The sequence below is a fragment of the Phodopus roborovskii genome, unplaced genomic scaffold, assembly GCF_943737965.1.
Source record: "Phodopus roborovskii unplaced genomic scaffold, PHOROB, whole genome shotgun sequence".
Classification (NCBI taxonomy): Eukaryota; Metazoa; Chordata; class Mammalia; order Rodentia; family Cricetidae; genus Phodopus; species Phodopus roborovskii.
Genome location: NW_026126418.1, coordinates 25082470 through 25108637, shown reverse-complemented (window position 1 = coordinate 25108637; position 26168 = coordinate 25082470). Strand labels below are relative to the sequence as shown.

General features: G+C 37.2%; 1 protein-coding gene across 3 annotated transcripts in view; it reads right to left on the bottom strand.

Annotated features, from left to right (window-relative positions):
* The window catches only part of Pde1a (phosphodiesterase 1A), a 290669-nt gene that overhangs the window by 43828 nt on the left and 220673 nt on the right, over positions 1–26168 (bottom strand). For all 3 annotated transcript variants that reach the window (XM_051184387.1, XM_051184388.1, XM_051184389.1), the window contains 5 exons: positions 20961–21143; positions 16554–16620; positions 13119–13235; positions 12063–12203; positions 2855–2955 (listed from right to left, as the gene is read on the bottom strand). In XM_051184387.1, coding sequence (XP_051040344.1) covers positions 2855–2955; positions 12063–12203; positions 13119–13235; positions 16554–16620; positions 20961–21143 — 609 coding nt within the window. The remainder of the gene's footprint in view (positions 1–2854; positions 2956–12062; positions 12204–13118; positions 13236–16553; positions 16621–20960; positions 21144–26168) is intronic.

Below are 26168 nucleotides of genomic sequence, written 5' to 3'. Positions count from 1 at the left end.
TACAGCAAGCCAACAGCAAACATCAAACTAAATGGAGAGAAACTCAATGTGATTCCTCTAAAAAGGAACAAGACAAGGTTGCCCTCTCTCTCCATATCTATTCAATATTGTACTAGCTAGAACAATCAGACAACAAAAGGAGATCAAGGGGATGCAAATTGGAAAGGAAGAAGTCAAACTTTCACTATTTGCAAAGGATATGATAGATGATAGTTTATATAAGTGACTCCAAAAATTCTACCAGGGAACTTCTATAGCTGACAAACACCTTCAGCAAAGTGGCAGGATACAAGATTAACTCAAAAAAATCAGACGCCCTCCTATATAAGACAATAAATGGGCTAATAAGGAAATCAGAGAAACATTACCCTTTACAATAGCTACTAATATCATAAAATATCTTGGACTAATACTAACCAAACAAGTAAAAGGCTTGTATGACAAGAACTTAAAGTGCTTAAAGAAAAGATTAAAGATCTCAAATTGGAAAGATTTCCCATGCTCTTATAAAGGTAGGATCAACATAGTAAAAATGGCAATCTTACCAAAAGCAATCTACATATTTAATGCAATTCCCATCAAAATTCTAGCACAATTCTTCACAAACCTTGAAAGAACAATACTCAGCTTTTTATGGGGGGGGGGAAGGATACCTAAAACAACCCTATATAATAATGGAACCTCCAGAGGCATCACCATCCCTGACTTCAGACTTTAAGCTCCACTATAGAGCTATAGTAACTAATGAAAACAGCTTGGTATTGGCAAAATAACAGACATGTGGACCGATGGAATACAATTGAAGACCATGATATAAATCAAAACGCCTATAAACATATGACTTGTTTTTTTTTTAAAAAAAGAAGATAAAATTATACAATGGAAAAAAGAAAGCATCTTCAACAAATGGATGCTGACATGTATATGATTGCAGATAGATCCATGTCTATCCCCAAGCACAAACCTTAAGTCCAAATGGATCAAAAACTTCAACATAAATCCAGCCACACTGAACCTCTTAGAAGAAAAAGTGGGAGGTACCCAGGAATGAATTGACACAAGAGACCATTTTCTGAACATAACACTGGTAGCATAGACACTACGATCTACAATTAATAAATGGGACCTCCTGAAACTTAGAAGCTTCTATAAGGCAAAGGATACAGTCAACAAGACAAAAAGGCAACCCACATAATGGGAAAAGATATTCACCAACCCCACATCTGACAGAAGGCTGATCTCTAAAATATACAAAGAACTCAAGAAGCTAGTCACCAAAACCCCCAATAATCCAATTTTAAAATAGAGTACAAATCTAAATACAAATGGCCGGAAGGCACTTAAGAAATTGCTCAACATTCTTAACCATCAGGGAAATGCAAATCAAAACAACTCTGTGATACCATCTTGCACCTGCCAGAATGGCTAAAATCAAAAATACCAATGACAGTTTATTCTGGAGAGAATGTGGAGAAAGGGATCAGCCACTTTGCAAATCAATATGGCAGGTATTTTTTGTTTGTTTATTTGTTTGTTTGTTTTGTTTTGTTTTTTAGGAAAATGGGAATCAGTCTACCTCAAGATCCAGCAATTCCACTCTTAGGCATATAACCAAAAGATGCACAGTCCTACCACAAGGGCAGCTATTTAACTATGTTCATAGCAGCATTATTTGTAATAACCAGAAACTGGAAGTAACCTAGATGTCCCTCAACCAAAGAATGGATATAGGAAATGTGGTAAATTTACACAAGTGGGGGAAAACAAAAACAAAAAAACAATGACATCTTGAAATCCCTAGCCAAATGGATGGAACTAGAAGAAACCATCCTGAGTGAGGTAACCCAGACACAGAAAGTAAAACATGGTATGTACTCACTCATAAGTGTATACTAGACATAGAACAAAAGCTAACCATCCTATAATCCATAACCCCAGAGAAGCTAGAAAACAAGGGGGACTCTAAGAGAGGTATACTTGGACCCCAGGAGAAAGGGAAAGGGACAAGAATTTCTTAGTACATTGGGAACACGATGAGAGGGGCTAGGAGGAGGGGAGTGGGGAGACTTGAGGAAAACATGAGGGACCTGGAAGGTTGAGTTGAGGGAACAACAAAGAAGGAGAGCAAGAAAAGTGATACCTTAATAGAGGGAGCAGTTGTGGGCAATAGTGAAGAGGATACCTTAAATGAGATTGATGACTACCTTAAATGCCATCACAAATCCTTCATCCAGTAGCTAATGGAAGCAGAAGCAGACATTCACAGCTAAACATTGAGCAGAACTCCTGGAATCCAGTTGTAGAGAAGGAGGAGTGATGAGTAAAGGGGTCAAGGCCATGCTGTGGAAACCCACAGAAACAACAGACCTGAGCAAGTAGGATAAATTCTATGGGGCCTCTGGCAGTAACCAGTGTTTATCCCTAGTGCACTAATGGGCTTTGGGAGCTCATTCCCTATGGAGGGATACTCTCTAAGCCTAAATAAATAGGGGAGGGCCTAGGTCCTGCCCCAAATTATGTGACAGACTTTAATGATCCCCCTTGGAGGCCTCACTTTTCCTGAGGAATGGGTAGGGTGTGGAATGGGAATTTGTGGAAGAAATCAGAGAACGGGAGAGAGAAGGAACTGGGATTGGCATGTAAATAAGATTGTTTTTAATTTGAATAAAAATTATTTTAAAAAAGAATAGATAAAATGCATAAGATAATTTTAATTGGCATATAATCATTGTTCATGGCAATGGGTTTTATAAAGGCATGCACTTTGACCATGGTCACCATCTATGCCCTCTCTTTTTTGGGAAAAATAACCTTAAATTTTAACTTGTTAAAGTTAAGACTTTGTTGCACTTACCTGGTCTGAATATGGAAGTTGTTTGTTGTTCCTGTGTGCTCATAATCATGAATGGCAGCTGCAAAAACCATTGCTAAAATTTCCAGTTCAGTGAGCCAGTGCTAGCAAAGGAAGGAAACACCTCATCACATTCAACATCTTTGTCATCATTTCTTTGTATGGGAAAGTCTTCAGTGTGTTCAGAATACACAGTCATAAAATAATGCTGTATTTGTTCCATACATTTCCTCTTTCACTCAGTTAATTATGAATAATGGATGCTTCATTAAATCAATGATTGTTTCATGCTCTGTAAGTTCCAAATTTAAAATCCAAAATGTGATCACCCTTGCTTCTTAGAAAAGGAGTTGTTTTCTATTGTTTGAAAGGTTGACTCTAAATGGATTTTGAAATTGTAAGTTTACTAGTTTGGGGTCTTATGACATAAATTATAATATAGTGGTCTTTTAACATAACCCTCATTAAAATGTATATTTGAATAACTGTTGAAGACCCCATGAAAACAAATTTCCATTTAAATTCAAAATATTCTTTTCAAGAGAGAAACTGAACTTTGTTTTTAGATTTAAGAATATGGAAAAGTTTCTGAAAATTTACTGAGTTTTGTATTTATAGCACATACATTACCATTCTGTGAAACTTGATAATGAAAAAAGGAAAGAATAATTGTTTCCATGTAAAATCCAGGTCCATCTATTTCAAATATATTGAGTTTATTTTTACCAGTTGATTGATGCCATTTATCTACTGCTATACCTTATAGAATAATTCAATGCATTGTTCATCACTCACATTCTGTATAACACACAATAACACAGATGACAACTAAAAATAAATAAAACATAATAGAATTAAATTCACTGCCCCATTTTAGTAGGTATGTTTCCCATGTTCAATGATCACACTGGACAAGTGATTTCACATAGAACAGCTAAGATACAAGACCATCAAAAAATACTCTTTTGGACAGTTCTTCAAGAAGATAGGACTTGCATTAGGAAAAGGGATTCTCCTTTGGGTGTATGCCCAAGAGAAGTAATGCTGAGTCTTAAGGTAGATTAATTCCCAATTTTCTGAGACACTGCCATACTGGTTTTTAAAGTGGCTATACAAGTTTTCACTCCACCAGCAGTGGAGGAATGTTCCCTTACTCTAAATCCTCTCCGACATAGACTATGATCAGTGTTTTTTGTCTTAGCCATTCTGACTCAGCTGTGTTCATAGCAGAATTATTTGTAATAGCCAGAATCTAGCAACAACCTAGATGCCTCTCAATCAAAGAATGAATAAAGAAAATATGGTTCATTCTTCAATGGATTATTACTAAACCGTAAAAAAAAAAAAAAAAAAAAAAAAAAAAGACATTCTGAAATTTGCAGGCAAATGGATGGAACTAGAAAATATCATCCTGAGTGAGGTAACCCAGACCCAGAAAGACAAACACAGTGTGTACTCCCTCATAAGTGGATACTAGATGAAAGCAAAGAATAACTGGACCACAATCCATAGCTCCAGAGAAGCTAGGTAACAAGGAGGACCCTAACAGTGACACATGGATTACCTTAGGAAGGGGAAATAGATGAGATGTCCTGGATAAACTGGGGAAGAGAGTGATAGAGAGGGGATGGAGGATGTGAACATGAAGGAACAGGATAGTCAAGTTGGGAGAAGGATGGATGAGAGAACAATGGAAGAGATTATCTTGATAGAAGGAACCATTATGGGGTCAGGATGATCCTAGTGATAGGGAAATTCCCAGGAATCTACAAGGATGATCTCAGCCAAGATTCCTAACAATAGTGGAGAAGGTGTCTCTACTGTCCTTCCCTTATAATCAGATTGGTGAGTACCTTAACTGTCACATAGAACCTTCATCCAGTAACTGACTGAAGCAGATGCAGAGATCCAGAGCCAAACACCAAGCTGAGCTGCAGGAGTCCAGCTGAAGAGAGGGAGTAGGGATCATATGAGCAAGAGGACCCAAGAATATGATGGTGAAATCCACCGAGACAGCTGACAGAAACTTGCCAGAGTTCATGAACTCTAGACTGATAGCTGGGGAGCCTGCAAGGGATTGAACTAGACCCTCTGTATGTGGATGATAGTTGTGTAGTCTGGTCTGCTTGTACAGACCCTGTCAATGGTACCAGTATCTATCCTTGATGCATGAGCTGGCTTTTTGGAGACTATTCCCTAAGATGGGATGTTTTGCTCAGCCTTGATGCAGCACGGAAGGGCTTGGTTTTGCCTTAACTGAATATGCCAGACTTTGTTGACTTCCCATAGGAGGCCTTACCCTTTCTGAGGAGTGGATGGGGAATGAGTTGGGGCAGGGAGCAGAAGGATGGGAGGCAGGGAGAACTGTGGTTGGTATATAAAATGAATAAAAATTTAAAAAAGGAGAAAGGGGTTCTAACATAAGATAGAGTTTTCTTGTGGACATTTTTCATACATATTAAACACATAATCTACCCCCCATACCCATACACACACATAAACATACATATGCAATACATATATACATATACATGCACATACATTCACACACATTATGTTGTGTATATGTCAGATGAAATGAGGTTGAAAACAGGATGAAAAGTATGAAACAAATTGATGGTCTACTTGGATTAAAACAAATTGAGACTTCATATAAGAAGCAGACAGGAATCACTGAAGGCCTGTGATCAGCAATGGCGGACTCTGAGCTCACGGAGCTGTGTTTCTTTCATAGAACCCACTGCAGACTTTGGCACCTACCAAGAGACTTGAAACTCATCAGTTTTGCATAAGAAGGAAGTAGTGGGGAGCAGTAGAAGAGAGTATATGTGAGTCTCTCTTTGTCACTGGGAAAGTGAGATGTTTACCATCTGAGCTACAGATCTCACTCAAATGGAATTATTGCGTATCCTCTGCGAGCTTCCAAAGTTCAGAGGAAATTTATGTGCTGTTCCTATTAACAAATGAACAAATGCCTTGTTCAATAGTTAAATACAAAGTAAACAACACTTTACTACAGTTATTACTTTGCACTGCAAAGCATTAAATCTAGAAAGATGACACCGGGCATTCCTTAAGTGACTGCAGTGGAGATATGAAAGTTGTGCACACAAGCAATGGCTTTCAGAACTGAAGGGACATAGCTTAAGTAGGTGTTTGGTGCATGCTGACACTCATTTGAGAGGCTTTAAAAGGAAGAAAGCGACTTTACTAATAACCCGTGTTATAGACAGCTGGCACTGAGGCTCCAGAGTTCCCACTGAGACCATGGAACTAGACACAATGAAGTTAGTAGAAATGAAATTAAAACAGTTGGTACCCCAGAGACCCATTGTTTTATTAAAGAATGTTTGTGAGGAAAGAGAATAATCTTTAAGTATCTCTTACTGACTGTATTTATAGATTTAAGTGGTTGGGGAAAAAAGCAGCATTCAATATCTATTGTGATGATATCAAATATAAGGTGGCAAAGTAAATTTAGAGATGGAATTTAATCACAGGCTAGATCATAATTATTTAAAATCACTTTCTTCTAGCTATCAAAAATGATTTAAAATTATTTCCTGATTTTCTCCTAGTTAATCATTGCCTCCCACAAAGAGAAATTTCTTTATGAACTCCACTTAATTATTGTTACAGACCTATTTATTATGTTTATAAGGGAAAATAGTTCAAGAATATACAAATTTTCACATTCAACTGGAAAATATCTTTTTTGTATCAGCAATTTTGCAATGACTGTTAGTTCTTTCATGGCTGATTCACTATTGCTGGTGGTAAATATGTTTGCTAAGGAAACATTTAAATTCATAGATTTCTAAAATAATTCTCGGGGACATATGAGATCAGATCATATCACACTTCCCATCTGGAACAGAACTGAGCCCAACACTGGAACTCTGGGAACTCTGCTGTTTCCAGAAGGGAAGAATCCAATGTTAAAATGATGGACCATGGGCAAAGTAGATTCTGTCTCTCATCTAAACTGTAGACAGTATGTGTCCTAGAGGAGAGTTCAGTCCAATGTATTCTCAAGTGCATGGTCCTTGGGCAATATCAGAAGGAAGTTTTGGCTGCTCCTAAGAACTTACACATCAATAAGGGACAGAAAGGAGCTATAATTGCTGCTAAATGGGCCCTTGAAACAATTCCATTACTTTTATACTTGCCCTATTTTCCATTTAGTAGATAAATATTTGTATCTTTATATTGGCAGATAGTAAATCTGAGCCCTGTGCAACTCAATCAACATGCCAGAGGTCATACAGAGATAAGAACTGGGATTTAAACAAGCAAAAAATGATTGTTTTCTTTTCTTTCTGTGGCCCACAGTAACTTCCATGGCTCCAGACAACTTTTTGTGTTCTAAGCTTTCTAAAAGCAGAACTGACTTACCTGGATATTTTAATGGGCAAAAGCTAACAGAACTCTAATTCTATATTCTCATTTGAATTGCTGTATGTGTATGTGCACATGCGTGATAAAGTATATGTTTGAGCTGGTGAGAATTTCAGATCAGAAATTGGGTTTTGAGTGTTTCAAAAGGACACAATAAATATTGTAGTCCGAAGTGTTAGGGTCAGGAAATTTTTCCCTCCATCTTATTTTTTTTAATAAACTTGAATAGCTTTTTATAATTTAACACAGAAGTATTACATTATGAAAGCTAATAATATACCTATATTAACTGCTGTTTATTTCAGGTACAACGTAAGGTGTTTTATAATGAAACTTAAGGGCTCTTCATGACCAGCCTGTGAAATGGTCAATATTATTAACTCTGTTAAGTGATAAGGAGACCAAAATACAGAGGGAGTGTGTTAGAAGTGGCAGATAATGTTTTCAAAGCTGGTAGCAGCCTCGTAAGCCCACATTCTTTCAAACAGTACTGCTAGGGGAGTCATTACCACAGAGTATGGACTTCCTGTCACATTTTCTGTAGATTGAAGAAAAATGGAGTCATCCCAAAGTGTGGGAATTGGTGTCTGGGTAGTCAGTGAGTTGCAGATTCCAGAGGAAAAACTGCAAGTCACCTCTCTTTCTTCTGCTGAGATCATCAGAGAGAACGAATGGGACCAGCCACCAAGTACAAAAGGCCCTAGAATGACCTTGTATTTAAAGAGACAGTTGGTGGTAGCTTGGCATCAGTCCAAAGAGCAATGGCTCTTTAGCAAATGGATTTTCTGTTCATCACTGTCACCATGGAACAGGTTACAAGTTAATCAAGGGACAAGAGCAGCTAAAGGGTGAGATGGCAGTTGTGCCAGCATCAAGTCCCTGCTTCTCTCTAAGCTGTCAGAACTGAGGGCTTCCCTCTGATGTTAAACCCCTGGAAGCTTCTTCACAATCCCTTTCAGGCTATGTTCCTCAGAACACGGTGCAAGTGACAAATGCATTAGTCACCTGACAGAGTTAGCCAGAAGCTGGAGTGCTCTATAAATGCCACTCTGATAGGGCCATCTCAAAATAGTAGGGAATCAATGTTAAAAGGAGTGACCCAGTCCTTTCCATACCAAATCTCAAGGGTGAGAAAAGACTTTAAGAGATTCAGCTGGTTTTTCTCTGATGAATTTTTGTTTCAAAGACAGAAATGTACATCTGTATGAAAATTAGCATTCACCTAGCACCACGGAAGGAAGCTTATTAAAGCTACTTTCCCAAAACTGTAAGGTGACAATGTGATCTCATTTTGACAAAATACTCAACACATTCATGAATTCATTTCACCTGCAAAAAATTCTATTCCATTGTGAAAATTGTTATTTCTTTTGCTTTAATTAAATGCATTTTATGGATTTTACTCAAATCTAAATTAGGTTTACCAGCAGACTAGTTTTGTAGCGATCAAACTAACCCATGACCCAACTGATATTTTGCAGAAGAATGAGTGAAATTGGAAGCCAATTTTTTTTTGGAAAGAAAGCATTTGTGGCTTTCTCAAGAGTGACTCTGACCTGCACTAATGGTTCATTTTCTTGGTATTATGCAAGGAAGCAGGGATGTGGGCTGAGATTTCCCAGGCTTCAAGACAACATAAAAGGGCTTCAGATGCACTCAACAAAATCTTCCCTGTCAATCCTAGGGTAAAGTCACAGGGTGGATTTGAATTTCTCTGGTTGTCCACTAATGTGACAACTTACATCTTTCAGTGTACCTTTGGACTTGAGATTATCAGGATAAAAGAGGACATATTTATTTGGTCCCTGTATCCTTTTAGTAAACAAAAGAAAACAACAAAATGTGTAAAAAATATTGTAAGATAATGAAATTCTGATTGTCATATCACATTTTTTTTTCAATTTGCTTCACAATTGAGCAGCTGTCGAATTAGAAGTAGGCGTTACATCTTCACTCCTTCCTCAGAAAACTAACCAGTTCACTTTCTACTTACAGTGTGATTTAAATAAATCTTTCTTTTGTGTTATTGTTCGGTTAATTTTTTAAAATGACTAAGTTCAGGAAAAAGGGAGTGCCAAACATTTGAAAGAAAAATCAGCTCACCATTGGAGTTAGGGCAGAGGCGTCAGAAATCAAAAGGCAAGTAGAGATTCCCCAAGGCACTGTGTCCCACAGAGGGGCACTTACTGCTGGGGAGATCCTTGTGTCCATTTGGTAGGCATGCACACTAAGGCAGGTGAAAGCAGAGTAGTCCAGAGAGAACTGAGACAATGCAGCCTCATTAAACCAAAGGAATTTGAGGAAACTTAGATGTTGCATAGGGGCGCTCATTCATGCATGCACAAATAGAAAGGGAAGCAAAGAATAGCAAAGAATCCCAAAAATACTTCTTTTAGGGCAGTTTTTTGAAAGGACTGCTTTGTCATAGAGTGGGTATTTCTCCAGTGTAGTGAAAATTTAAAATGTCCCTTTAGTACCAGCCTGAGCTTCCACCCACCAGCCATATCAACAACCAGTCACAAGAGTGATACTCTTTGTGGAATGTCCTCAGATGTCTCCAGCCATTGTTGCTAGCCAGCTACAATCACATGAGAGACCTCTAGTGAAAGCCTCCTCTCTAGGACCTCAGGCCCTTTGAGAGAAAATAACATGCTGTTGTTTTAAGCTGCTACATTCTTTTTTTTTTTTTAAGCAACCAGATAATGTGGAATGCAGGATAGTCGAGGGATCTGAAACCAGGGCATTGGCAGTTTAGGAGAAAAGGAAAACAAGGACTAAAAATTATTTAGTCAATGTATGAGGCACTGTATGATGAACCCTTGTGAATTCGTAGCAATTAACATAATTAATTGTGGTGGGGGGGTAGAGAAAGCAACTATGATGACAATTTTCTGCATTAGAATCTTAGAAAATCATGTACCAGCTACAAGTTGCCAAGCTCTTTGGGACTCTATATTAAAGCCCCAGGGTATTTTCTTGGAACCCTAACCCTAACTGATGCAGGCAGAGTGAGGAGGTCAATTGAGAGTAGCTGATGGGTCCTAAGGGTACAGCAGAATAGGGGGGTAGTTCTCAGAAACTACATTCCTGATATGCTGACTTCCAATTCTGAGAAGAATTGTAACCCTAAGAACTTAGCTCAAATAAATGCCACTTGCAGAAATTAATGACATGTCATCCAGGATTGACACATGAGAAATGGAGAGGGCACAGGACATGAGGATGTCATGTGACCACTCCTCACTGCCCACCTTCTTTTGTTTCTTCCAGTCATTCTGAGCTCGAAGACACTACAGAAATTCCTACATCTCACCATCCTCCATTACTGTAATGCTAATAATGTTTACTTTATTGAATTTTTTTGTTCATTCATTCATTAACTCAGAAAAGAATGTCAAGAAGAGGTCGCATAAATAATTTCCCCAACTCCCTGTAAGGGTGTGTCTGTGATTAGCATTGTAAGTACCAAAGGAACAAAGACCTGAAGATAGGGGAGCTAGAAGTGGTTGGTCTAGGAAAGAATATTTACCCTTAACATATTCTGAATACTTTCCCTCTAGGTCAATTATTTTACTTTTTGGTGGATTCCTGTAAGAATAAAGAATTTACACAGAAGGAATGCAGAAACAACTACTCTTAAACATAGCAGGCTGCAAGGCCAGCAGTAGATGGCCAACAGAAAATGTACTCAATGGTACCTTTGCAGGTTCCTTGTCTCATAACGTATGTCAGGGCTTTATTCATTTTTATTTTTAAAATTTTTATCTTATTTATATGTAATTTCTCTCTCTTGTTTTTTTTTTTTTTTCTATCCTTCAGATCCTTTGTATATATATTATGGTCTCCAGTTAATTGTTTTTATGGATTTCTGAGTGTGCAAATAAAAATGTCTCTGTATCTAGATCTGTTTCTTGTACCTTTTCTTGGGCTTTTATTGTCCTTTTCCAATGTGTTAGGTTTTGCTTTATCATGTTTTATTTTGCTATTACCTTTAGAAGATTTGTTTTCTACTGAGAGGCAGAGCAGGGATGGATCCATTGGGGAGACAATAGGGTGGGAAGGAACTGAGAGGAGTAGGGGGAGGGAAAGCCATAGTCAAGATATATTATGTGAGAAAAAATATCTATATTCTATTTCATAAGAAGATCTGTATTAGTTTGTTACGTAAAAATATCTCAATCTAAACAACCTGCTGACCGTATGAAATAAAGGGAAAAGAGAGAAGAATCACTAACCATCTACATATGACTATCAGTGATCAAACAGAGGAGAAAGCTAAGAGATGAGCAGTCCTTGGAGGCCATAAGCTTTATAATTAATCATATTACTACATTTGCATGCCAACTGTATACCAACTCTGACATTGCCTAGTTAGACTAGACAAACTCTCTCTCTGGTGCTAGAACCATCTAAATGACCAACCACTTACTATCCTCCCAGTTTGGCTTGTCACAAGATTCTCAGTCAGTAGTAATAATCAAGTCACTGTGAGAAGCAGTTTCAAAATCAATTTTCAATAAAAGAAAAATAGTACAAACAAAAAATAAAGAATGTTCTAGAGTTCAAATTTTAGAAAACTATTATATTAAATATTTTCTAAATGACTTTTAAGTATGTTTTCTTCTACAGAATTTAAATATTTTCTCAAAAACTGTACAACTAATTTGTAAACACCCAGTGATTATTGCATGTATGCTAGTTTCACATATGGTGTTGTACAAATGTTTGTCTATGGCACTATAGACAAGAGGAACACAAGAGAATAGTGTTTTGTTTCTATGCCAACATACTTTATTTATAAAGCATTTCTTACCATGATACCTGTATGAAGCATTATGTAATGCACAGTTTGAGTGACATCAGCTGCATGAACCAAATTATGATATGGATTTTTGTGCTTGCTGTAACCAACTTCTAAAGCTTCTGCAAAGGCAATTAGGCAAGAAACAGGAATCTGTGGAAAGTAATACTTATGATTATATTTTGGCTTAAACTGTTATGCTACATAAACATGAGCACATTATTTGGAAATGGAACAAATTAATGAGTCAAATATGGGAAGTAATTTCAGGTTCAGTGTGATTAGTCTTGAAAAAAACTACATTATTGATACATTAGCTTGCAATTTGAAGGACTATAACACAATTGAAATAGCTTATACCATATGGCTCTGAATTTTTATGTCTTCCACAGTCAAGAAAAAAGGGTAGTTCTTAAAAGTATAAAATGTTCCAATATAAGCCACAAGGTCTAGTTTTCCTGTCTGTAAGAAAAAAAAAAAAAAAAACTGGTGGCTTCTAAGTTCTTTCCAGCCTTTCCAGTGCTATGAGCCCCAAGCAAATGTAAATTAGAGCCTCAGGCCACTCAGAAATCTGAATCAAATCTGTTGCTTAGATGCTTCTAAGTGAAACCAATTGGAAGATACATTTTTTTCAGTCTGAGAAAAAGCTCCCAGTAAGTTAGATATGGTGGTGGAATACTGAGATCCCAGAACCCCTGTGGTGAATCAAGAAGATGGAGTGTTCAAAACTAGCCTGTGCTACCTGGCAAATTCAAGGCTACCTTGGGCTACATAGAAAGATCATGCCACAAATTTAAGATAAGGAACCTAGAATCTATTGCACTTCTTCAAATCATGGTTTCTGTCCCGATAGGATTCTGTGAAGAATCCAAGGGGTTCCTGTTGGGTTAAACTTTCCAGTCTCATGATGCACAGACAGACATGCAGTGAGTTGTGATTTCATCAGAGGGTGAGCACATACCCTTAATCTGTGACCTGATAAATCAATCTAAAGGCATTGATCAATGACTCAGTGTGTTATGCTGTCATTGTTATTCAGATAACCAGCTCACTGCTGAAGTTTCTGACCTTGAAGCGGTTGATAAGATCATATCTGGTAAACAGTTCATAAATCATAAACTTGAGACTATGCTCCCCGCTTGCTTCATTTAAGGCAAATACGTCAAAAGACCATTTATCAACATCCTGTAGAAAAAGAGTCAATATTTTAGATGGCAATAGTATATAATTATGCAACTTCTCATGGAAAATTATTTAACAAATTAAGCACTGAGCATGCAACAGGTAACACTGCAGCAGAACATGTTAAATTACATTCTACTGGAGTGTGATGTGACAGGGCTTTGGAAGTGAAGCTGACATGGATAATATAGCACCAAAGCTTTTCCCTCAAGTCCCAGGGTTATGAAGCTGATGTAATAAACTTGGGAACAGTCTAATGCAGCCCTCATCTTTCCGCTCTCTGACTTCCTGCCATAAATCATATCCTAGGATAGCTGGCTCCATTTTAAGGCAGAAGAGCTGGTGTATAGGTGATGTCAATTGAGGGATAGAGGGAAAATAGTGCTGGCCTTTGTTTCTACTCATCCACCCACTGGCTTCTTTGTTCAGCATTTCAACCTAAAGAATCAGTAAGTTGGCTTCAAGCACTGATATTATCTGTCTTCTTTTGGGAGGTAAATTCCAGAGCAAAGTAGACCGAGGTTCACTCATAGATTCCTCCCAAGACAGTGAGAACAAGGAGTGGGTCATTTGCAGGAGAAAGCAGTCAGTAGCTTTGCCATTTCATACACTTTTGCGGGGGATGTAGGCAGGTTTATAGGGGAACAGGTAACACTGGGTATGTATTCCTTCAGTGGCCTTGGGAGCAGTAAGTAGGGCTAACCGGCCACCACAGTCACCATACTGTTTTGTTGAAGAAAACTTAAAAAGAGTGCATTATTCTGTTCTGAAGTAGATTCTGGCTGTCAGTAAAGAGCTCCTGGTGAACACACACACACACACACACACACACACACACACACACACACACAGAGAGAGAGAGAGAGAGAGAGAGAGAGAGAGAGAGAGAGAGAGAGACTCAGTGTTAGATAGTAAGAGGACAACTTAAAGCAGTGATTAATTTTGTATGTGTGTCAATTCCATTCATAGTTTCCATCCCATAGTTGCTATGGGAACCAACCTTAACTGCTGTGAAATGCTGAAGTTAAATCAGACATCTGATGAAGCCTCTTTAAAGATGTGTTCTGGGAAAGATGATAGTGCTAGCTTCCAATGGTACTTTAAAAGGCTTTGTCATTTATGTGTGGGGCTCTTTCAGGCTTTCCCATGCATATGGAGGTCAGAGGACAGCTTTGCCCAGCAGTTTCTCTGCTTCCATCTTTTTTTTTTTAATAATTTTTTAAATTTAAATTTGAAATGACCTTGTTTTACATGTCAATCCCAGTTGCCACACCCTCCCATCCTCCCCTGCCCCCCCCCAACTCCCATCCCATCCCCTTTCTGCTCCCCAGGGAGCAGACTTCTATGGGGAGTCTTCAAAGTCTGTCCTCCCATCTTTAAGTGGGTCCCAGATATTTAACTCAGATCACCAGGCTTTGGGGGCAAACTCCTTTACCCACTGAACCATCCTGCCAGCCTTTTGTAATCACTTAGAATCAAACACCAATTAAGTATGTGTTTACTTGCATGCAATTGTTTAATTCCTCCCATTGGCTCCAATATGATGCCTAATCACTCACTTTTATCTCTTCGTAAATTAAAAATCTAAAATTCTTGTTAGAAGGTGTTTTAGGATTGCTAAAGCTCAAAGGAGGCCAATAAATCTCTCATTAAATTCCAAAGCTAACAAAGAAGAGCTGGTTCATACTTTCAAGGCTTCAGGTTAGAGGCTGGGCTAAGGGTTCCTGCTGGGAAAATGAGGATCTTTACAGGCAATGATTTGCACTTGTCACCTGCCACAGATGTTTAGCACCCATGCTGTCAGACTGTCGTGGGGGATTTTCAGAATGCACATTCACTAAAATGCTCTTTACTCAGTGATGTTTACTCCCCAACCTTACACTTCATATGGTTTCAATCAAGTATATTGTACAATCAACTATCTTCTGTCCTTATGCCAAAATATTTTAGTTGTTTTTATGCAAATAATTTTACAATGAATAACAACAACAACAGAAACTGTTTTGTTGCATTGAGTTGAAGAAACAATGAGGATGGCAAAAATCTTTCAAAAATAGAGCAGTTAACATATTAATGTAGCACTAAAGTTACATGTTTGTGTTTATTCTAGTTTTGGAAACATAAATATACATTAAAAAGCTTCATGAAAAAATTAAGTCTTTTAAAATTAACATTTAAATCCAGTGTGCAGGTTAAGGTTTTTGTTTATAGTTAAAGAATAAGTTGATGTTTGTCCTGGGTTAAGTCCTTGCAAGTTAATGTTGCTATTTGTAATTAAGAATAAGTTCCCGTTCCTTAGATCTGATATAAACTGCAAAATATGTTTTCAATCTACCTAAGCTTGTGACCGCATTTTCATGATTTATAGCCTTACCCTTCCATGTCCCCCTTTTTTTTTTCATTGTATCTTTCTAACTTTCCAGGGCTGACAAAAGACAGAATCTCTTGATTAATACAAGAATATCACCATAAGGTTCTTTTAGAAGACAAAGTTGAGTGCTCAAAACCATTAAAAGACAGGAAAGGAAGGAAGGAAGGAAGGAAGGAAGGAAGGAAGGAAGGAAGGAAGGAAGAAAGGAAGACAGGACTTAGAATGAACAACCTATAAGACTTTCCTGAAGAAAAACAATTGGGAGCAAGGCACACCTGTGTGTTTCATGCCCCATGTGTAAGATGGAGATGTGAGAGCAAGGCACACCTGTGTGTTACATGTCCCACGTGTAAGATGGAGATGTGTGAGTCAGCAGCTTCCCGAGACAGATTCTCACTTCTATTCATTTCCTGCACACACAACATTGCAATCACACATGGAACACAAGCCAGGCATTCTCAAGAGGAGCCAGACACAAGACAGAAAAATTAATTTATTATTGGTTAGTTTCTTTATCAGTTTTATACTTTCTCAGACTTAACATCTTGAATAAATTTTCTTCTTTATGTTTTGTTACTAGGCACACACTGAAATACCTTTTTAAAAACATAATATAAATGTAAGAAGATGTGTGTATTTTCAAAATGATGCTGTCTCCACGTGGAATTCAATATCCAAGTAAGTAAATCTTGGAGGAAGAGTTCTTACACTCATGTGACCATGGAAGGGTGATGATAGGCACTGATTGTCACAAGTCACGTAGATGTCATGTAACTCTAGGCTGAATCAAGGCTTTGGGTAGCTTTCCATTTAACAAATGCTTAAAAAAATTTTTATATAGTAATATGTATGGTGCAGCAAAGACCTGCTCTCATTTTTCTCTCAGTCAATTGAGAAAAAAGAAATACATGTGATTATTTTACAAAGGAAAACAACTGGAATTGTTTTACCTTGAGTGTCACTATGACAGCTGCAGGGTATGCCAAACCAACCATGTGATAACTCTTCCTGTACATCCTAAAAAAGACAGAATAATTGCATAGTCAAGGTTCACCTGCTTAACAGTTTCAACTAATCTCTCAACTATCAGGTAAAGACAACTCCAGAGTTCTTCACTTTGTACCCACACTGTGACAAAGTTGATAATAGCCATTATTTCTTTGGGTGACAGTGGGTATAGCATTATTTACTCATAGCAACTCTGAGAAGTTATCTTAGTTTCCAAGAAAGGAGAGCTTTTCCTGAACTTCATACAATTAACAGGTCAACTGTGCTTTCCCTGGCCTCTGACACTTTCCTGTAGGCCACCCTGTCTGTGACAGCAGAATATTATTGTTTTGTGTTCATTTGGGTACCAAAAGTTTTACATTGGAGCTGAGTAGCATGAACATGCTTCCAATTTAGATTGATTCATCTATATTTATGTGTTTCAGAATGGCCACAGAGGGAAATAGCACCATCAGAATTTACACAGCTATTTGTTAAGGATATTATAAAAGGTTATATTGACAAAGATAACTCAAGACTGTTCAAATTGATGTCCAATATTATTTAAGAAAGATTATTCTGAGAAAATGTTCTCTCTAGGTCCATAATAATACAACAGCAGTATACTGTTTTTTGTCTTTTGTTTTTGTAACTTGTTTGTTCTGAAAACACATATCACATATCAGGTAGAGTCTAGTCAAGAAGAGCTTACCACAGATAAAAGCAAACAGTCTCTGTTGGGAGTGACTATACCAAGGTTCTAGAAAGACATGGTTCAAGTATCAGCTATCTCTTGCTTTTTATATCCAAATGGAACACTACAAGGTGCATTCCTTAGACTACATTGCTATGACTCTTTCCCTCCCCAGAATATAAGGAAATCACTACAGTTTGATTAAATATGACAGATATGGCCAATACTGGAAATAATCAAGGGAAAGCTGGGCAATGGGCCACATGCCTTTAATCCCAGGACTCAGGAGACAGAGGCAGGCCAATCTCTGAGTTTAAGGCCAGCCTGGACTACAAAGGGAGTTTCAGCAGGACAACAAGGGCTACACGGGGAGAACCTATCTTAAAACAAAACAAAACAAACAAACAAAAAAAAAAAAAAAAGAAGAAGAAGAAGGGAGGAGGGAGGGAGTGAGGGAACAGTCAAACTGAAAATATTCTGATTTTTTTAAAAATGAAAATCACTGTGGAAGCATGAAAATACTTTTGAATCCATGGTCTATGAATTAAAAATCCAGAAAAGACATTGCTGTAAAAAATAATAGGAAAAAAAAACAAATAATTTATCGTGCTTTCCTTTGAAATATTGGCTTAGTGGGAGCTTGGAATTGAAAATGTGTTTAATTATGTGTTTAGCCTACTCTTGAAAAATTGTCTCCTGTTTGAGTACAGAAACTCTGGAACTTTACTTTTCTGATTTCATGTTTACTTTACATAATCATGGTGTTTTCAGAAGTGGGTGATCAGTATAGCAACAAACTTCTTTACTGAAGGACCTCAGGAGAGTAAACAATGAAAAGGCTTATCCCTGTGGAGATAATTACTACAATCCTGCCGAGCAAGGAAAGTGTAATCGCACAACAAAGGATCCAGAAAACATTTTCCTTTAATAAAGAGATGGAGTTGTGGATTCTGAGGAAACAATCTTTATCTTGCTTTTTTTTTTTTTCTATCATTATCGTGAATAAAAGAGAGTTGGGGTGAGAAGCAGCAACGAACAGGAAAATGATCAACATAAAAGCTAATAAGGATCTTGTCAGCATTATCAAATCAGTATGATTTCCTGCCACAGGAGGGAATGGAGGCAGGGGACACATAAAGGGCCTATGCTTTGAATCATAAGTTACCCACTTGGTAGCCATGTGACGTTTGGAACAATCTTTAATAGTTCACTTATAAAAGGAGAATCACAAACTTTCTGTGAAAAGTAAAGAAGTAAGTACTGGATACAATCTAATAAATACCCAACTGAAGAGAGCACTCACTGCTCTTACCATACTTCATTATGTCCCAGACAGTTCTGTTGGTTCCAGCTCTCACATAACCCAGAGCTCCCTGGGCCCAGTGGCTGCTCTGAAATCACAGTTTCCTAGACTGGGAAATGGGCTGTGAACCTGAGTATTACTTATTATATGGAATGAAAAGAGACAAAGATGATTGTCCTTGTAAAGTAATTAAAAAAACATTTCTGTATTATTTTACCATTCCTAATCCTATCATTAGGGATATAAATATTAAATTATAAATTTTCTGTTATAGTAAATAAAAAGGATAATCAACACAACTGTTCCAAAAATGTGAGCGAGTGCAGGTGTCTTCTTGCAGTTGCCTTATGTCTCATTAACCTGGTAATGTGCTATACAGATCTGAAAAAGACTGATAAGTGTCCTGGAATCCAATAGGTGACAAAGTCCAAGTGAAATTATAAGGGATTATTTTTGAAGACTTACCCAAAACTATGAAATATAATTCCTATCCTTAAAAGAAACAAAGAGAAGCAATCTTACTCTCATCACTACCCCAGATAACATTTGAACAAATAATTGCCAGGATCTTCTGAGGTGTTGAGTCTTGGGCAAGAGGCTTTGCTGAGGAAGCAACACGACTTATATTTCCAGGACTGAAGGTAATTACTTTTGAAAATTCAAGATGTTTAATATCAATAATTGGAGTTTCATAATTGATAGATTAAAAATTTTATTTCTAAGCATGTTAATTTGCAATAGTTAAAATTTCATGTTAGTTACCTTCTGTACATTTTGATATTTCTATTTGGAAAGCAGATTGAATTTGTACCAGGTCAATACATGAATGCTGAATTCATAACCTTGTCTTAAGTAGATGCACATTCAGTTGGATATCTCACTCACAGTTTGCACTGGTTTTCAGCTCACCAAGTTTGCAGAATTTTTCACAAGGAAGATAACTTACATTCTCTCAGCAAGCATTCATCTGAGACTCTCTGAAACAACGCTTAGATGTTTTTTAATTTGATGCCATGGGAAATCAACAATACTTGTACAAAAGGACACTCTCCTCAGCCCAGCCTCCTTGCTTCAGACTTCTGTTAGAGTAAGTCTATATACCAGACAAGGTGGTACCCTAACACTAACTAGAATATCGATAGTATGTTTTTTTTTTTTTAACCTAAGCCAATCAGATGTGGCTGAGAAGCTAGCAAAGTAATTTGAATAATAACTCACTAGTTGTGCTTTGGGGTTATATACTCATGAAATAAGCCATTGGAAGTATTATCATGGTCCTAACATGTCTTTAAACTGAATTTGCAATAGCACTCTTGCTATACTTTCTTTCTTCCTTAATATTTTGAAAACCCAGTATCCTTTCCATTGTTCCATTGGTTGGAAGCAATGCTCCAAAATATGGAAAGATGAAAACAATGGCCAGAATTCACTTAAATGTAAAGGGTGCTGGGGTTGAGCATCGTGACGTAAACCTGTAGTTCTTACTCTGCAGAAACTTGAAAAAGGAGAATTAAAATTTCAGAGCCAGCCTGACATAATCAATCATGATCTCAAAAACAGTGCCCTGAAGCAATGTTAATATTTTTTAAACTGACCAGACTGAAGGACAAATTATATTAAAATTGCTTCTTTACATGTAACTTGATACATTCCCTTTTAACCTGAGGAAATCCTGATAAATGCCTCTCAGTTTTGCCAGAGATGTTAATACTTGGTAATTCTGAAACATCTCATTTTATGGAAAGAAAAGTAGCTTTTTCTCTTAAATACTAAAATAATAACACATGCGGTACTTGGCCATGTTAATATGTGTAAATGTGGAAAACTATGGTGACCCCCATAGTGTTGGGATCTTCTTTCAGTAACACAAATGCTAAAACCTAAGTTCTCCAAAGTGGAATTGAGACAGATCTCATCTCATGATAGAAACAGAGAAAGAAGGAAGCCGTTTCTATTTAGAACAACAACAACAGAAGACTCACTTGACTTTGAAATGTAGATTATTGTCCACTATAGGATTTAGTCTGTGAGTTATTGTATTTGTTTACATAAAATGTATAACTGAAGATAAATGAATTATATATAAACTGTTATCTATAGTTATCTATAAGGTATGTTTCCAAAGGGGTATGATTCCAGTCTCCCTGTTGGCCTCATAAACATAAAAGGAAAACATCCAAGACAGTGTTTTTTTTTTTTTTTTTTTTTTTTTTTGCTCATGTTCATCACCAGTCTAAGCTGACCATGCTACTTAGATTGGTGATGGTGAGTGTCCCCCACAGGTGGAATATGGACCTTTAGAACTTTGATGGACTAAACACTCTTGCTGACTTTCAGATTCCCTTTCCTTGGGATGCGAACCATGCTGCTTACCTTTCCACGAAAATTCCAGCCTGAACAGCATGGACAATGCTTCGAAACTTTGGCTTTTCCTCCGGTTTCTTTTTCATCATCCCCATTTTCCGTGTGAAGGTAGAAGCCAACCAATCCCGGACTTCAGATGGTACTGAGTCTGTCTGAATGTCACTGAGCTCATCTTCAGTGTCCAGAAGTCTTCTACAAAGACATACAGGGGTAAACACTGGAAAGGCGAACAAAGACTAACAAGGAAACAAACATTGCAATGTTTTCTTCGTTTCTTTTTTTTTTTTTTTATAACAACACATTATTCTCTAATTATTCCTTAACAGGAACTATCTATAAGAATTGAGTTAACATTTGGAAAGCTCTTAAGTTTTCAAGCTGATCACTTGCTGGAGGCATCAAATAATACATGGTAGCATCTGCTGCTTCCCAAATATTGAAGAACAATGTTAGCAGTGGTTAAGTATCAGTTATCAATCTCATTAATATGCCATTCTAATGGTGATTAAAACAAAGAAAGATGGAAAGAAAATTCATAAATAAGTGTGTGTTATTGAGGAAGCAAGTATTTCAAGAAGAGAGGCTGGGGCTATAAAAACTCATGTTTAATTTTTCTACGTAGTACAGATAGTACAGCTATTTGAGTTTTTGATGGTTGCAAAAGTCATTTAAATGTGCTATTTTAATGAATTAGTTTTTCTAAATTAATGAAATAACTTAAGAATTCTAAAATAACCTTCTAACAATATCATTATAGATTTTAAAATAGTAAAAACAATCAATCAAACAAACAAACAAACAAAAAAAAAAAACAAGGAAAAACTGTAAGAGAAGAATGAACCAAAGCCAGTGAGATGGCTCAGCAGGTAAAGGACTGGCCTTGAAAACTTGAAGACCTGAGTTAAATCTCCAGAGCCAGTGTGGAAACAGAGAAGAGACTCCTGAAAACTGTGCTCAGACTAAGCTTCATGTTTGTATTGCATCATTCAAGCACACACACACACACACACACACACACACACACACACACACACCATATACATTCATAAAAGCAGTAGTAATTTTTAAGATAAAGATAAATGCTTGGAGTTGTCTCTTAGTATCCATGGGGAATTAAGGATTATCTCTTACCCCTAGGGATGTCCAGATCCTCAAATGTTCAAGTCCTATTTACATAATATCAAGTTATTTGTGTGTAACCTATGAGCTTTCTCATGATTAGCTTAAATAAGTTCTACATTTCATATATTTCCTAATAAAATGTACATGCCTTGTGTATGTGTGTGTGTGTGCGTGCGTGCATGTGTGTGTTTGTGTGTGTGTGTGTGTGTTTGTGTGTGTGTGTGTGTGTGTGTGTGTGTGATTCTGTGTTATTTAGGGATGACAAAAAATGATTGTACACATTCAGTCCAGAAGGAATTTCTTTTCCTGAACACTTTTAATACCAAGTTGTTTGAACCCACAGCAATTGTGTGCAGGGATGACAAGGGCTATGTTGAAAGCTCATTTCAGGAGACTAGCCTCTCTAAGCAGGAGGAACACTGCCAGTCAAGAGATCGTGTTAACAGGAGGGTGAAGATTTCATGGGCTTAGACCCAAGTGTCCCAGCACTTGGGAGGCTAAGGCTCCTGATGTCAAGTTTGAGGCCAACCTGGGCCAGCTCTAGATGAAATCTTGTCTCTTCAAAGCCAAAGCGACACAGAGGACTGCTAGCCAAGGACATCAACAGAGTTTTACAGAGACAGTGCAAATTAACTTTTGGGAAGTGATATGGACTGGTTGCTAAGAAGCCATAGCTGCCACAAAGGAGGGTGCTGAGGAAACATCCTGCCTGTAAGCATGTCAGAGTCTATAACTGAGAACTTCCTAATGACTTGAACTGTAAATAATAAAGGAAAGATTTCCCAGTAGATACCAACTCTGCTACACATAGAAAGTCTACTCCATCTACAGAACGCAAACTAGATTGTCCTGTCATCTGAACCGACAGTTTCCTGGAAAGTACACCAGATCAATAATCCTTGGCATACTGTCTTTGACCTTTGTGTTTGTGTTGCTCTCTTCTATACACATACACAATATTTAGCTTTATGATATTAAGTAAGTACAAATGTATTTATGAAACACCTTAGTCAAAATAAACACTACTTAAATGCTGGAATTTCAAAACTATATGTACACATAAGACAAAAGACATACAGTTGAATATTCATGCTGATAAATACTCACTTTGTGATTTTTTTAAGTTTCTTTTGCTTCTTGTGTTTGAATGAGTATGATTTAACACTAGACAACTGATAATCTAATTCAAAGTAAATTTTTTTTATGGCTCTTTTGCCCATTTCAAGTTGTATTCCTTAGCCCATTTTAGCATAATATTATAATGCATGCCTTGAAATTTTCATTACTTAAAGATTATGCTATTTCTATTATAGTGATCATCTAAAACTACAGAGCAGGGCAGGTGGAACAGGAACCATTGTGGTGTAACGCTGTGATGTCACCACGTTCCTTGCATTCTCCTCTCCCTATTCTTATCAGCTTACCGAAACAGAACACCAGGTGGGTGGTAACTATTGCCCAGTTTTCCACCAGAAATTTATGTTGGGGATTTGAAGGCTGTATATTCTAAACTCACAAACTGCCCAAGACAAATGGCTAAACAAGACAAAATTGGTGTAAAGACATAGTAATCATTACTGGGGTGTGTTACTCAGAAGTCTGGTAATTTGTAGTTAGTATGTATGCAAATCTTCTTTGAGAAAGAGCATGTGGTTTCACCGAAAAAAAGAATGATCTATATTTATTAAAGAATGGAGGAATCAAGGAAGTGAATGTCAAAAGAGAAAAACATAAGCTACACCATTATATACAGAAAAGACAAATCTTGAAACAGCAATGGATACTTCTCTAGTGGCTCAATTGGTAAGGCAATGGTGGGGGAATATGATGTTTAGTTATGTATTTAAATGATGGTCTAGGTATTTTTATGAAGGTATTTTTTAATATGTGAAGATGGAGCAAAGTAAATTATTCTTCAAAATATGGATAGTCTTCATCAAATCAGTTGAAAGCCTTAAAGAAAATAATGGATTTACCTTAAAGAGAAAATTCTGAGTTGGAATGACTTCCAGATTCAAAATATTATCAATTTTTAGCTTGCCAGGCTACCTTGATCATAAGGTAGTCTTTAAAACATGCTTCCTTGCCTCTCTCTTGTATGAACAACATGGAGTAACTACCAGTGTAAATTAGGCAGATACAGACCTATATTTATTTCTAAAAGCATATTGTTCCTAGTTCTGGTCTTAATATATAAAGAAAATCTTATCTAAAATAAACATTTAAACACCATATTCTTGAAATGTGTCAAAATTATTGTTAACCTGTAAAATGAAGAAAAACTGAAAATTTCTGGGAATGATGTTGTAGACCTTAAATTCCAGGACTAAAGAGGCAGAGCCGGGGGGGGGGGGGGGGCGGGTCTATGTGATTTCAAGGCCAGTCTGTCTACATAAAGAGTTTTATGCAAAGCAGGGCTACATAGAAAGATCTTATCTCAACTTTTTTTTTTTAAAGCTGGGCAGTGGTGGTGCATGCTTTTAATTTCAGCACCAGGGAAGCAGAGACAGGAGAATCTCTGTGAGTTTGAGGCCAGCCAGCCTTGTCTACAAAGATACACAGGGAAACCCTGTCTCAAAAATGATTTTTAAAACATAGCCTGGTCCTTCTTTGTATAAACTTGTATTTCAAGGGGGAAAGGACTAAATAGAGAAGATAAGGAGGTAATTTTGACGGGAAACACTTCTATGGATAAGGTCTTCAGGAGTGGTATCATAAGACCCAAAGAACAAAAATAAAATTAAAAATTGTGAAACCTAAGAGAAGGCCATTGCATCCAGATGGAAGTGGATATACAAACCCCCCGAGGAAAGCAGGATAGCAAAATATTTGAGAGCAGAGACAAGGCCAAAGGTGGCTAATGGGCACCAGAAGAATTGGGTTGAATTTACAGGAAGAGTTAACAAATATCTTCATGTCTCTGACACTTGTTCATTAATGGCCTCATTCCATTCCTTTTCTTCTTTATTCCATCGGTCCATCCCTATCATCTTTATCCTTATAATAGTAGTTTTGTATGTAGTCTATATTGGTTCTTTGTTTTTATAGTTTTTAATATGTAATTGTTCATTTTAACAAGAGTATGTCCTACTGAGTCAGAAAGTTGAAGGGAAGGACTAGGTGATGAGTGCAGCACACAAGAAAGAAACTAGATGTGTCAGGATGTGTTCAGTCAGAACGTGGAAGAAATGTCTTAAATTTCCTTTTCCTTCAGCTGAACACAATAAGAGACTATGGGTCTGCTCCCCAACAATATTTCTAGTCTACAAATGGCCTATATGTCTACATCTATCATGCCTCTACTGCCTCCATTGCACTAGTCTGTGGGATGGAGGAGTTGCCATAGTCAGCCACTATTCCTTCACACTTTTACTGTGGGCAAAGAGTGGTTGTTTTCTTCTATTAGAGTTAAGAGTCATGCTATAGAGAACTGTGCTCTGCTGTGCCTGTCAAATGACTGAACTCTAGACTAAAACTTTTAATATTCCCATCCTCATCTCCCCAAAGAATTATCACTCATAACAGTTTAGTATGTGTTGCTAAATATTTTCTAGTCATTTGTTGGGCATATGTCGATCCCGGGGCTGTGTCTTGCACCAGCTTAGGTGTGGGCCATACAATAGTACATAAAACCAAAGTAATTCTGCTCTCATTGTCTTTTCAGCCTTTTACATTAGACAACGATCATTAAATCAGTAAACAAGTGAGTAACCAGTCAAGAATAATTGAGTTGAGGGAAGTACTAAGATGAAGACTATTCTTGGAGTAAATAGTACAAAAAACAAAAACAGAAGGATTGTGAGTTCTGGAGTCTGGGGTTTTCTACAATTCTGATATCTATTTCTCCTCACTTTCAGCTTTCTCCTTCTTTTGTATTCACCCTTCTCGCAATCTTCCTTGTATTTACCTCCTCCTGCTACCACCCATTGAATTTTGATGTTTTTCTGATCAACCTTGATAGAGCAGACACCAATATCATAATATAATATGAACTACCATCTTCAGAATTTTATAGACAGTTATCATAAACACTTTTCAAATGTGGAAATATCTAAATATTTGCAGAAGTTTATGTCACCAAAACATGCAATACTT